This window comes from Paralichthys olivaceus, chromosome 7, assembly GCF_024713975.1.
Source record: "Paralichthys olivaceus isolate ysfri-2021 chromosome 7, ASM2471397v2, whole genome shotgun sequence".
NCBI lineage: Eukaryota > Metazoa > Chordata > Actinopteri > Pleuronectiformes > Paralichthyidae > Paralichthys > Paralichthys olivaceus.
Window position 1 is genome coordinate 1,007,501 of NC_091099.1, and position 12,518 is coordinate 1,020,018.

Here is a 12,518-nt window from a genome sequence, read left to right on the forward strand (position 1 = left end):
GCGCAGATTCAAAGGAAGTTTGGTGTCAAGTTAACAGAAAGTTAACCTAGCATAAAGCTAAATAAGCTAAAGCTAACGACAAACTGAGTGGTCTCCCGCTGCAGGTCAGTTCTTAAAGATTCACTTGTTTCAGCTGGAGCTTCCTTCTCATCTCTTCATCTTCTGAGTTTAAAGCTTTTTACAGCTGAGGAAGTTTGTTATTTTATGAATGCAGCTGTATATATATACATATATACACACATATATATACATATATATATATACATATATATACATACACATGATGTAGTTATATATTATGTACAAGCTCTGTTTATCAATCAATCGAAGTGTATGTGTACAGCAGCTTTCATTCAGGTTTTAAATAGACAACAGATAAACACAAAGAAAACTAGACTGACGCTCTGTTTGAAGTCTAAATTCACTAGATCTGGATTTTTTATTTGGATTAGTGGATCAGAAACCTGGGTCACTTTACGATGGAAAACTTAAATCCTTCGTTCCTTCGTCCTGCTCTCAGCTGAACGACAGAGATGAGCAGCTCCAGGCAGAGAGCCAGAGATCTAGTGACGGCCTACGATCACAGTCTGGAGCAGCAGATTGTGGGACGAGGCTCCAGCCATGCATGTGGAGACGAGGAGCTGCTGAGGCACGTGGAGGGTCTGCTGCGGGAGGGAGACGCTCAGGAGACTCACTGCCTGGGTCTGGATCCACTGGCTGTGATGGAGGAGTCGCTCAAGGCGGCGACGGCAACGACAGCGGCGCCAACCGCAGCCAGGGGTGTGAAAGTCCAATCCAGGGGACGACTGCAGGGCCTGGCCAAAGCTTTTGAGGTCCTGGAGCAAGCGTCCCTCAATCTGTACCTCGGCCCCTGGAGGGACGAGTACAAAGTTGTCAAGGTGGGTTGGGGGAAAAAAAAAAAAAAAAAAGGTTTGGGGACATGGATATCAGGACCAGTCCAGTTCAGGACTTCTGATATGATTCAATATGAAATGATGAAGGTGAAAACATTTCCTTCTTCCTGTTTGTTTGTGTCTCAGATGTATTCTGGAATGTTCACCCACTTCATCAAACCAGTGCTGTCGATGCCTCAGGTCGAGAAACTGTTCGGTCTGTTAGGATACCAGCCCAGCTCGCCTCGACACGAGCAGCTTTTCCTCCAGGAGCTCCGAATCAGTTCCGCTTCTCTGGACGATCTCCTCCGCTTGTCTTGTGCCTTCTACCTGGCTCGGTGTGAGTGTCGCCTCCTTCAGGCGGCCCTTGGGAAGCATGTGGGCGAGGCCCAGTGGGAGCTGAGCGTGGTGAGAGAGAGGCAGAGAGGAAACAGCCTGCAGGTACGTTTGGTCAATCAAGACGTTTTCACACATGAAAAAAACGAAGCAGTAGCTTCTCCAGTCAGACACATTCACAACCACACAGGAAACTGTGCAGTGTTCAGGATGAAACTTTCCTCAGGAGTTCAGGAAATGTCTCAAAGCTGTTATAAACACAAATATTAGCAAAGACATACTGAAGTGTCTCTTTGCTTTTTGCCATGAGGACATCTAGTATAAGTCCCAGGCTGCTGTAAACTCAGCGTACCATGACATTTAAATTGTTTATTACAGGTCGCCATGGACAACACCAAGAAGACCCTGAAAGTCAACCAGCCACGGATGGAGCCGTTTGATGGGGAAGTGGACGTGGATCTGTACACGGACGAGCACCTCAACGGGGGGCAGACGGTTCCGGCCGTCAGTGAAGACAAAACCCACAGTGACGGAATGACATCTCAGTCGTCCTCACCCGCCTCCCTGCCCTCCAGAGAGCATGTCTGCATCACCACCCTCAACTGTCAGCTGACCAAGATGCCTGTGGAGTCGGTGGTCGGCTCCTCGGGTGTGAAGAAGCCGGGCAGACGTCCGTGTGAGAAGTTTGACAAAGAAGACTGTGAATCAAACTTGGGCAGTTTGCAGTTAGAAACTGGGAGTCCTCGTAAGAGCGAGAGTGAAGCCGACCACTTCTGCAGCTGCCTCCAGTCTGCTCATCTTTATCTCCAACGCTGTATCCAATGTAAAACGTTGCACAATATCAGCTGTGCCTTGCTTCAGCACTGCTTAATGGAGGGCCACGCTGTGGTGGTCCCTTACAATCCTGAAGACGTCAAAGAATCTGGAGCGGCGTCGCCTCAAAGTCTCGGAGCGAGCGACATGAATGCATCTCCAGCTCTCACCATCATCAGCGCAGCCAGGTCCTCCATAGTTCTGCGAGATGACGCCGAATCCGTCATCCCTTCTCTCCATCCAATCAGCTTCCACGACTGCTGCAACCTCGCCCAGCTGGACCCGCAGGTCCTGTGTCACAGCTGCAGCGTCTTCCACGCCGGCTCCTGCAGAGACCTCGACTACTGCAAGATCCAGCACACCACAAAGCTGCTGGGAGTGTGTGTCTGCGGCAAGACGTGCTCCAGAAAACCTCTGGTTCTGTGCAGATATTGTGGAATCGAGTATTGTCTGGACTGTTGGTACAGAAGTCCTGTTGTTTGCACCTGTGGCCAAACGTTTGACCAGTCGTCCTCCGTGTGACTCGTAAAACTATTGCACTAACGAGGCGCAACGAGCGAAGCCGAAGTGCCTTGAATCTGCACAAAATCAAGAACAATCAAATCCAAATGTTGCCTTGGCTCGATGCTGACTCACAGGTTTTCTATCTGTGACGACTTTCATTAATCTGCCATCCATACTGTAATTAGTCCGACTGACCAGATGTAGACCGTGGATATAAACGCGCCATCAGACGACTGTTTACTTCTGATTCTGCCCCCCCCCCCCCCCCTCACTGCTTTGCCGGTCACTGCCTCCTGAGCGTAGCTACGACAACACGACTGATTGTTTTAAAGATAACAAAAAAGAAACCAGAGCTTTTTTTCTTTCACCTGCAGGAGAATGATAATCAGATCTGACTTTGTGAGACTAGATCACCACCATCATCAGTGTTGTGTATTGTTGTGATCTCAGACACTTCAATGTAACTTGGTGCGAAGCACAAAGTGTGTTTCATCTGTATTTGTTGCCTGCAGAGTAAAAAAAGGTCAATACTTGTCTCTGTTAAATGTGTTTTCTAACAGCGGAGTTACAGGAGCAGCTTTACCACAATCTGATTGAATGATTCACATTTGATTCACTCATAATAACAAACACATGTTATTATTGTTCAATCTGCAGATTCATTTCCTAAATGTTGGACTTAGGTGATTTATGAATAATCAAAGCTGCAGATTCTTTTTTAAATAATTGATTCATCGTTTCATGTGAACAGTTACGCCACGTTTAAGAGCCGACTCTCAGCTTTAGCTTCAGAAACACAAACACTTGTTTTCAGCGTCATGTCCGCTCATGTCCTGGACATGTCCTAAATGTCCCGTCCACGTTTGATACGGTTTCCAAACATTCGTCCACTTCAACATTCTCATTTACTGTGAAACTACAAATATAGATGGACAAGCTTTTACAAACTCTTTTTAATGACATCAGTGTATTTACAAGAGTTCACATGTGTTCTAGAATAGTTTCCAAGCATTTACACTAAGTCCGACATGATTCACTCATTTTATCATGAACAGCTCAGCCTCTTCATCCAACACGTTCCTTCACAGAACTCTTGGTTTAGTGACGTCATAGTTTTGGTTTCTTCCCTTTAACTTCTAGTTCATAAAACACGTCCAGTGCAGTGACCCAGTTCTCCATGATCCCGTCACTCAGCTCTAAATCACAGTCAGAGATTCTGTGGAGAATAACTTCAATCCACAACTGGCTCATCGGTTTAACGGATGTATGGCGTCTCTCCTGTGGATTGTTTTCTATTCGTTGTACGACTGCCAGTTGATGTTGAGGAAAGTCTTGCTGTCCATGCGGTCGATGTAGAGGACCCCGTCCAGGTGGTCCATCTCGTGTTGGAGGATACGAGCCGGCCAGCCGCTCGCCTGCCACGTGACCGCTTCACACTTTTCATTCAGACCTGCGTGATGAGCAAACACGGACAACAACGTTCGGCAGAAACATTAGAAATTAAATTTGTCAACTGATGAAAACATCGTCTGCACCTTCAAGAACACTTTTCATTCTCCATTTTCTTGTTTGGGGTTAAACACAAAACTGATTTTAATTGAGAATCTAAGATCACACAAGTATTTGGCTTAATGTTAAAGGCACCAGTGTTCTATAGGAAACAAGATTAATTTGAAACATGCGTACCCGACACTTCCACAGACAGGTAGCGAGGAACTGTGGCGGAGAATCCTGAGATGCTCTCGCAGGCTTCCTGAAAGAGCACAGTACGTCCATCCAGCACCCTCAGCTGAGGGTTAACAAAGACCCTCAGCGGCTGGGCGGACAGACCACGGGCCTCCCTCGATGCAGCCGAACTCTCCTCCAACATCCCCTCAGGATATTCTAGAGCCAAGATCCGGAGCGGCACCCCGATCTGAGGTGCACTGAGTCCCACACATTCGAGTCTTCGCATTACTTTCACCATGGTGTTGATGACCTTCTGGATCTCGGGGCCTGTTATAGCTGCAGGGTCGACGGCTGCAGCATGTGAACGCAGCACCGGGTCCCCGACCTGGCACACGTGGCTGTACGGAGGAGTGGGGGGGGATATGATCTTGTGTTTGATGTAGTGAAGATAGGAGCGCACCTTGACGTTGCTGCAGTAAGAGCGTCTGCAGGGCACAGGCGGCAAGGGAGGTGAGATTTGTGGGCGACAAGTGGCTGTTGTCAAACTCAAGGCTCCGGCAGCTCTGTGCTGACGGCCTGTGGATGCACAGGGTCTGAGCCCCACGGCGGACAGCCGGAGCACAGACGGCCGGAGCACAGACGGTGTCAGGTTCATGCTGCAGCCGGGATGATGTGACACAGCAGGCGGCGACGCACAGTTCTGTGGAGACATCAAACAAAAGAGACGTTTATTCACTCGATGAGACAAATCTCTGTCTCCCTCAGCCGGACGCACTTTATGTCCAAATGTACAAAGACAAACTTTAAGACTATGAATGATTGTTGAAGACTGAGGTAGAACAACACAACGGTGCACAGGTGCTTTACAACTAATTTACTAATGACTGTATATTACATGTTATTTCATGGGAGGTTTTTTTGTTGTTGCTGAATTTAAAGGTTCAGTGTGTGAAAGGATCTTTTGGCAGAAACTGAATATTAAATAATTTCACTAGTGTTTCGTCTAGATTGTACAAGTTGTGGTTTTCTTTACCTGAGAATGTTCCCTTCATATTTAAATACTTTATATTTTCATCAGGAGCGGGTCCCCTCCACAGAGGCAGCCATGTTTCTTTCTTACAGTGGCCCAGACTGGACAAACTAAACCTTTCCAGATTTTCTGCAGTTGTTCATTTGCAGGATTTTGCAAAAACATTTCAGATGTTTCTGAGATTTTAAATGTGGTTTCACGAGGAGACTGTCAGACATTAGTTTAACTCACTTCTGAAACTGAACCTGAGACACAAACATCTCACAACCTGAGAAACAAACATCTCACAAACATCTCACAACCTGAGACTCAAACATCTCACAACCTGAGACTCAAACATCTCACAACCTGAGAAACAAACATCTCACAAACATCTCACAACCTGAGACACAAACATCTCACAACCTGAGACACAAACATCTCACAACCTGAGACTCAAACATCTCACAACCTGAGACACAAACATCTCACAACCTGAGACTCAAACATCTCACAACCTGAGACACAAACATCTCACAACCTGAGACTCAAACATCTCACAACCTGAGACTCAAACATCTCACAAACATCTCACAAACATCTCACAACCCGGTGCAGGAAACCAGCGCCCCCTGGAGAGCCGGACACAGATATGTTTGACATGAAGAACTCAGAGGTTTCCTGTTGATGAATATCGATGATGTAGAAATAAATAAAGATGAGAAATGAACAAGTTACCTGACAGTCGCGTTAAATAGGTCCAGGACAGAAGGACAACACACAGGGGGTGGGGGAATCACTGCGCTGTGGAAAAGTAGTTCCGGGTCTTAGCCGACACACGGCTAAGTCCTCTTCACAATAAAAGTTCTGAAGCTTTAAATTCATTTTTTTCCTGCTGCACATTTTAGAAACAAGCTTTATTTTGATAGCGCTGGGGGATTTGACACGGAAGTGATTCGCTTCGTTTCCGGTCGGCTGTTAATGGACGTTCAGCCACAGACTGTGTTTAATTCTCTCATCTCGACTTGTCGGTACATGTTCCAGCCGGGCGGGGGTCTGCGGGGCGGGGCGGGGGACCGGGGCCCGCTCATGAAGCGGCCTTTAAAAGAACCAGAGGCGGGGACACGGTGATTTGTCCCCGGGGATGGAGGAGCCAGAGCTGCCTGCTGATGACAGACGGTTCCAGAGGTTCCAGAGGTTCCCGGTGTGGATCATAGAGCACGTGTGGACTCACAGGACGATGGACATTCAACAAGGTGAGCGGGACACGGTTCATGTCTCCTGATGTGAAGGTTTGTCTTTGTCCAACTCACTTCCGGTTTCGGTCCAGAGGCGAGTCACCATGGAAACCGATGCTCAACCTGTCACGTGTTCAATCTGGTTTCATCCTGAGTGTGTCGAATTCAAGATTCAAAACTTTCTCAACTCAACTCAGCTATTTTCAATTTGCCTCAGTTTGTGTACAAATACTCTAAAATACTCTAAACTACTCTAAACTACTTTAAAATACTTTAAAATACTTTAAAATACTGTGTGTTTGTAAAGTGCTGATGCAGGATCGAGGAGCTGTTTGGTGAATTGATGGTTCTGCAGTAAAAACTGTTGAGGAAAGTTCGTTTGAATCTGGAATCTTATTTTACAATGATGATATTTTGGTCCAGAGATATGTGTTTATATATATATATATATATATATACATATATATATATATATATATATAATATATAGACTGTGTAGTGGTGGGATGTAACAAAGTACTTAAGTACATTCTTCATGCATCCATCATGTGTTTTTGTCTCCAGCAAAGAGAAATAATCTTAACATCTGTAAACATCTGTACCTGCACATGTCTCGGTATAAAGCAGTGACGTTATTTTCAAGCTCAGTGTTGAGTCCTAATCTTTATTTTTCTGCGATGGTTTGGACTCAGGAATCATCACGTTGAGGAATTAACTTTAAGAGACTGAATTTTTCCCCTGCCCAGTCGTGGACCCCTCTGATTGGCCAGATGTGGACTCGCAGCCTCTGAGCATCGAGGACTCGTGGAGGCTGCGTGTTGCGTCTGCTCAGGCGTTCTGCATCGTGAAGAACAGGGACATGGAGCACTTTGAGAGAGTGCTGAAGTTTCTGGAAGCCACGCACAGACTTCTACCCAGACTGGTGGCTCCCATCAAACACATGAAGATCGTGTTTGGACTTAAGACCCTGGTACGGACACGAGTGGTGGTCGCACTCATTCATGTTCTTTCTTACAATGGCTCTAGCAGCAGTGGTTTTCTCTCCAGATTATTAAAATGTCTAAATTGAAATGTTCTTTCCTCCTCCTCCTGTTTATCGTCCTCTCTCCTGTTGGCGTCTCCCTCAGGTCATCATGTGGATGCTCAGACAGCGTCGAGGGATGATTGACACTATGTTTAAAATCACCCAGTTCTTCCCAAATAAACTCCCTCAATATCAGGATCAGTGTGTAAGTGTCGGACAGTAGAACGATCTGCTGTGCACATGTTTAAGTCTTTGAAACGGTTAAACAGGATCTTGCTGAACATTGAGTCAGGGCCTCAGTTCCACTAATCTTTTACTGTGGAAAGTTCTCTGGAAGGGAAAACTTGACTCTGATGATCGATCCTCTGTTTTCATTTTTGTTTTCTTGCACAGAACCAACACGAGATGTTCCTCATGAGGAAGAACAATCTGGACTTCAAGGTTCTAGCTCAGGCTCTGGTGATGGACAAGGACAAACTGGAATATTATGTCCAGGTAGAAACAGGAAAACTTTAAGACCTTTGATAAGAATCATCAGGTTTAAATCTGTGTGATTTATTTAATGGCTGAAGAGTTGAAGTGTGGAAGAATCTATTTATAAAAACATGATGCACATTAAATCTTTGACGTCTCAGCTTCCAGCTCCTACTCTATCCAGCAGGTTGCGCCACAGAGCTACAGTTTAAGATGAATCCTTTCATTTATCGTCTCCGTTCAGATGATTGAGGACGAACTGATGTTTACAATGTGGCTTTGTCTGGTGAACAAACCAAATAAACTCTAGATCCTGTGAAATTCTCCATAAACAGTTAAATGAAAGAGTTGCACAAACTTTTCTGTGACCCAGGTTGGTTTTGCAGTTAATAGTTTATAGTTAATAATCGTTATTATCATGCGGAACTTTATTTTACTTTTCAAAACATCGCTACAAGGTGCTTAACACGTTAAAAATGACGGATCGAACAATTAAAAGCAGAAAGCAACAGGACAGAAATATGAGAATTAAAGTTTAAAAAACACAAATGATGAAAATAGTCAGAAGCAGAATATTAAAGTTTAAGTTAAATTCAGACCCAAAGTCCTGAGAACGTACACGTTAAAATATCTATAAGAGATTTAAAAGAGGATCGTTCCACAGACTGTGACAGAGAAGAAACATGTCGTGTCTATTCTTTCAGAAACGGATGGAGCAGCACTACGGGGAACATTATGCTCAGAGAGTCGAGGACAGGCTGCTGCAATATCTGCAGGAGCTGGAGGCTGCGTTACCTGGAGACACTTTCATCGACAAGGTGTGTGTGTGTGTGTGTGTGTGTGTGAGAGAGCTTTGATATGTGCTTATAGTTTTATTAATGAGGCTTCATGTTGAGGGTATTTCTTTAAATTTGGTGCAAACTTTCACTCGAGGACGACGTGGGTTGAACTTGTAGGTCAAAGGTCAAGGTCACTGCGGCCTCTTGAACATTTGGTCTCATAAAGAAATGTGTGTTCTAGATCCTGAAGAAGGAAAGTCCTGTTACTGACGAGGAGAAGCTGCTGCTGGATGTAATTACATCCGACTCCACGACCATAGCGATGACTCTGAGGAAGCTGCTGCACTGTGGTAAGACACAGACGCACAAATAATTCTTTAATTTCATTTTTTAATTATTTTAATTTACTGTGGTTACTCTGCCCTGTGGTGTTTTCATCCTCTGGTATGATAAGTTTAGCACTTTTCTTTTTCGTTAAATTAAAGCTGAATTCTTTAAACGGCCCCTAATGCTCTGCAGACAGACACTGACATGTAAAACTCATTTTCAACCTGACACAGAATAATGAACTGTCTGTGTTTCCCTGAGTCTTTGCTCCAGTGACAACAAACCGCACATTGTGTGTTTCTCATTTCACACGTAAGTCAAAGTTCTAAAATCATGTAAATGTTTCTGTTCTTTAAGATGCAGCTTCCTGTCGTCCAGCTGTGGTTTCTCAGGCGTCAGAACACGGAGCGACTGAAGTGGAAAACTCTGGACTCACAAAGTCTGTTGTGTGCCGCAGCTCCTCAAACACTCGTCTCTCGTCAGTAGAAGATAAAACTCCCCACGAGTTCCAGCCGGAGGTTTTAGAACGAGGAGATGTGGCAGCACAGGAAGTGTCTGTAGAGACTCACAATCATCCAGATGTTGGGAGACGTCTACAAACAAAGGAGGAGGATGAGATAATAAATAGAGCGGAGGAAACCGGTCTGAGAGCGAGTGAAGCTGCTTCGTCTCCTCAGTTCTGCTCCAAACACCAGCGCTGGGTGAAGAGCATCCTGCAGGAGTGTCCTGACGAGTGTTCAGAGGAGCTGCAGCTTCAGGCCAACGTCTCCTCATCTCCGCCGCTGTTCCAGTCGTCCTCCTCCACCTCTTCCTCACAGGACCTCACCCCATCTGACCTCATCCCGTGTCCCCCCGACCGACAGCTCACTCCTTCACAGACCGCCACCCGTCCTCCGACAGCATCGGAACAGGGAGACGTCACAGACGAGCGGCGCTCTGGATCAGCTAGTGATGGATCTCTGCAGCAGCGCTCCTCCAGAGACGCTCCTCTGTCCTCTGCGTTGTCCCCGGTCGTCAGACTGATGGACGTCACCTCTGTCAGAGGGAGCTGTCCCTTCCTCAAACCCCATCATGCCTCTCCAAATACTTTCATGTCCCGAAACAAGCAGGCAGCTTCCACTCCTCATTCTCCTCAAGACTCTGGAAGTTCTGTCCCGACAAATATTACAAACACAACAAACAGATCACAAACGTCCCCTCTGTCTCACGATGCTTCTACATTTTCCTGCTGTCGAAAACCAACTCCACAGACGTCTTCCAGACGAGCTGCAGCGGCCTCCAGACGAGCACAGACTCTGGATGTAGCCGAGCAGTTCAAACAGGCTCCAGCTTCACATCTGCTCTCGTCCCACCACAGTGTCTCTTCGTCTTCTGCACATGAGTCCTCTGCCTCTCAATCTGAGGCTCTGTCCTCAAACAGAAACCCTTCGTCTCCCAGATCATTTCGACAGAACGACAGTCCTCTTCTATCTCAGACTGACCCACGCACCTCCTCCACCTCCTCCACCTCCTCCACCTCCAACACTGATCATCTCCCAGTCAGGTCTGAGGCCTCCAGCGCCCAGCTGAGGTTATCTCTGCGGAGTCAGGCCGTGCTGCTGCAGTCGGCTCTGCTGCAGCCGTACGTGAGCCTGACCAGGCTGAGCGCTCGGGAGAGTCAGCGGCCGACCAGGAGCAGACGTGTGGAGTCCGAGTCACTAGATCCTGATTCCTCTTTTGACTTGAACATTCTTTATTCCAGTCATTCTTCCAGCGGTGACTGCGACGATTCGCTCGACTCTGACCCCGACTACAAACCTCCCACTGAACGGAGAAGACGAGTCTCAGAGTACGATGCTGCAGAAACCCTGAATCATTCTGACTGATGAAAAATCTCATGTTACCAACGGAGACATTTGACTTTGTAAAACTCGACTCCTCAAGGCCCCCTGGTGGACAAACTGTGCAATGTTCGACTGTTTACCTCAAACGTAACTTATTAACTGAAAAACACAACAAATCAATTAATAAACTGATATTGTCTGATATATCCACTTGATTGATCAAACGTCTTGTTACATCTGCTACGATTTTCACGTAGAGACGATGACGATATATGGGGAATTAAAAATCCGACTCAAAATAAAAAAAACAACAAAGAAATGTGACGAAGGTTTGAGATTTAGAGTTCACAGTTTAACCACTGACTTTATTATAAATTACTAGAAATAAAAAGAAAACACACCAATTATACAGATTTATTTAAAGTAAGAAAATATGTCTTTCTGAAAGAAAGTGCAGGACCAACCTGAGTCCACTCGCCTGCTTCCTCTTGCAGACATTGACCTGTTCCCCAGGGACCGCCCACTCCAATTCACGTCTGCGTCCTTTGGCCAATCGCGTGCCTGCTGTTCCGAGTCGGTCAGTCAGTGGTTAGTCGGCGCGGTGTGATGGGCCGTCCGATGGCACGACACAACACCACGCTGTAAACAAGACTGGTTTAGACGTGAATCACGGGGGGGGGTCAGCGCAGAGGTCAGCAGATCCTCCTCTGTTTGCTCATGTGTGTTGACACAGGGCTGATGGAGGCGGGTCCAGTCTCTGCTGGAGGTGAAGTAGGGACACTGCTTTGTGGCTTTTGACCCGAGGATTGATTGTGAAATATTTATAGACGTAAAAGTTCGAAAAGTTGTAACGAACTTTACTGAACTGAAACTTCAGCACAAACCGTTAAATATAAAAGATCCTGGATACAAACGCCGCCGTCTCACGCTTCAGACGTCTTCTGGAGTCGCTCTGTGCGGCAGCGATTGGTAGACGGAGCCTGTGTGCGGAGGTCCCGACCAATCACGAATCAGTCTCAGCTGTCAATCACGACATTCTTATATCATCAGAAAGCTAAACTTTTTTCCGGAGATGGTTTCTGTGACTTCAGGCGTGAGGCGTCTCTTCACACTGATGTTTGTCCCAAGTTCGGTTTGAATTCCTGTGTGTGTTTGTGTGTTTGATGCTGTGAAGACACGGTGACACGTCATGACAGAGACTTAGTTCATGAACATGGAGATTCTTAAACACGAGGTGAAATTCAAACAGTTTCAACTCGAGACCATTAAAGGACTTTTCACTCCAAGTTCACTTTTAGTCGCACGTTTAAAAAAGAAAAAGTTTTCAGAACCAAGAAAAGAGTTATTGATGAATTCCTCCTCCTCCTCCAACGATCATGTTGTTCTTGTGTTTTGTTTGTGCTCCGGTGTCGTCACCACCAGGACCAAATGACCGAGGCTCTTGGCAAAGTGATGCAGCGCTGGTTTAATGGTGGAGTGCAAAGTGCAGTGTGTGGACTAAACTGTGTGTGTTGAGTTGTTGCATAAGAAGAAGTCGTGATCAAAACTGGAAAACAAACTAAATCAGAATTGAAATAATGACGTTTTCACTCATTTACACAATAAAACAATTGAAATCTCATTATTCTGC

General features: G+C 46.0%; 3 protein-coding genes across 10 annotated transcripts in view; 2 read left to right on the forward strand and 1 right to left on the reverse strand.

Annotated features, from left to right (window-relative positions):
- The window catches only part of spata2l (spermatogenesis associated 2-like), a 3,653-nt gene extending 574 nt beyond the window's left edge, over positions 1-3,079 (forward strand). For 2 of the 3 annotated variants that reach the window (XM_020106151.2, XM_020106150.2), the window contains exons 2-4: positions 521-899; positions 1,041-1,334; positions 1,608-3,079. In XM_020106151.2, coding sequence (XP_019961710.2) covers positions 534-899; positions 1,041-1,334; positions 1,608-2,564 — 1,617 coding nt within the window. In that variant the 5' untranslated portion in view covers positions 521-533 and the 3' untranslated portion in view covers positions 2,565-3,079. Of the gene's footprint in view, positions 105-520; positions 900-1,040; positions 1,335-1,607 lie in introns of all 3 variants that reach the window. The other variant, XM_020106153.2, reaches the window with a different exon arrangement.
- A 405-nt stretch (positions 3,080-3,484) lies between these two features.
- On the reverse strand, positions 3,485-6,070 carry pdf (peptide deformylase, mitochondrial). Of its 4 annotated transcripts, none has more exons than XM_069528494.1 (4): positions 5,833-5,906; positions 5,570-5,592; positions 4,233-4,914; positions 3,485-3,996 (listed from the first exon to the last, which is right to left on the reverse strand). In XM_069528494.1, the coding sequence occupies exons 2-4, from the start codon at positions 5,582-5,584 to the stop codon at positions 3,839-3,841; spliced, it is 855 nt and encodes a 284-aa protein (XP_069384595.1). In that variant the 5' UTR covers positions 5,585-5,592; positions 5,833-5,906; the 3' UTR covers positions 3,485-3,838. The 4 variants fall into 4 exon arrangements, with proteins under 4 accessions (XP_069384595.1, XP_069384597.1, XP_069384596.1 ...); XM_069528496.1 differs by lacking the exon at positions 5,570-5,592 and adding an exon at positions 5,476-5,512 and having other exon boundaries at positions 5,833-5,851; XM_069528495.1 differs by lacking the exons at positions 5,570-5,592; positions 5,833-5,906 and adding an exon at positions 5,962-6,070.
- A 98-nt stretch (positions 6,071-6,168) lies between these two features.
- Positions 6,169-11,092, forward strand: LOC109646458 (uncharacterized). Of its 3 annotated transcripts, XM_069528481.1 has the most exons (7): positions 6,169-6,479; positions 7,208-7,431; positions 7,589-7,690; positions 7,879-7,980; positions 8,664-8,777; positions 8,980-9,088; positions 9,423-11,092. In XM_069528481.1, the coding sequence occupies exons 1-7, from the start codon at positions 6,368-6,370 to the stop codon at positions 10,928-10,930; spliced, it is 2,271 nt and encodes a 756-aa protein (XP_069384582.1). In that variant the 5' UTR covers positions 6,169-6,367; the 3' UTR covers positions 10,931-11,092. The 3 variants fall into 3 exon arrangements, with proteins under 3 accessions (XP_069384582.1, XP_069384583.1, XP_069384584.1); XM_069528482.1 differs by lacking the exon at positions 7,589-7,690; XM_069528483.1 differs by lacking the exons at positions 7,208-7,431; positions 7,589-7,690 and having other exon boundaries at positions 6,339-6,479.
- Positions 11,093-12,518: the final 1,426 nt, after the last annotated feature.

Coding starts and splice junctions, on each gene's coding strand:
- LOC109646458 (XM_069528481.1), top strand. CDS start 6,368: ATGGAGGAGCCAGAGCTGCCTGCTGATGACAGACGGTTCCAGAGGTTC. Junction 7,432..7,588: donor TGTTTGGACTTAAGACCCTG/GTACGGACACGA, acceptor CGTCTCCCTCAG/GTCATCATGTGGATGCTCAG. Junction 9,089..9,422: donor GAGGAAGCTGCTGCACTGTG/GTAAGACACAGA, acceptor CTGTTCTTTAAG/ATGCAGCTTCCTGTCGTCCA.
- pdf (XM_069528494.1), bottom strand. Junction 3,997..4,232: donor CCTGTCTGTGGAAGTGTCGG/GTACGCATGTTT, acceptor CTCATCACGCAG/GTCTGAATGAAAAGTGTGAA.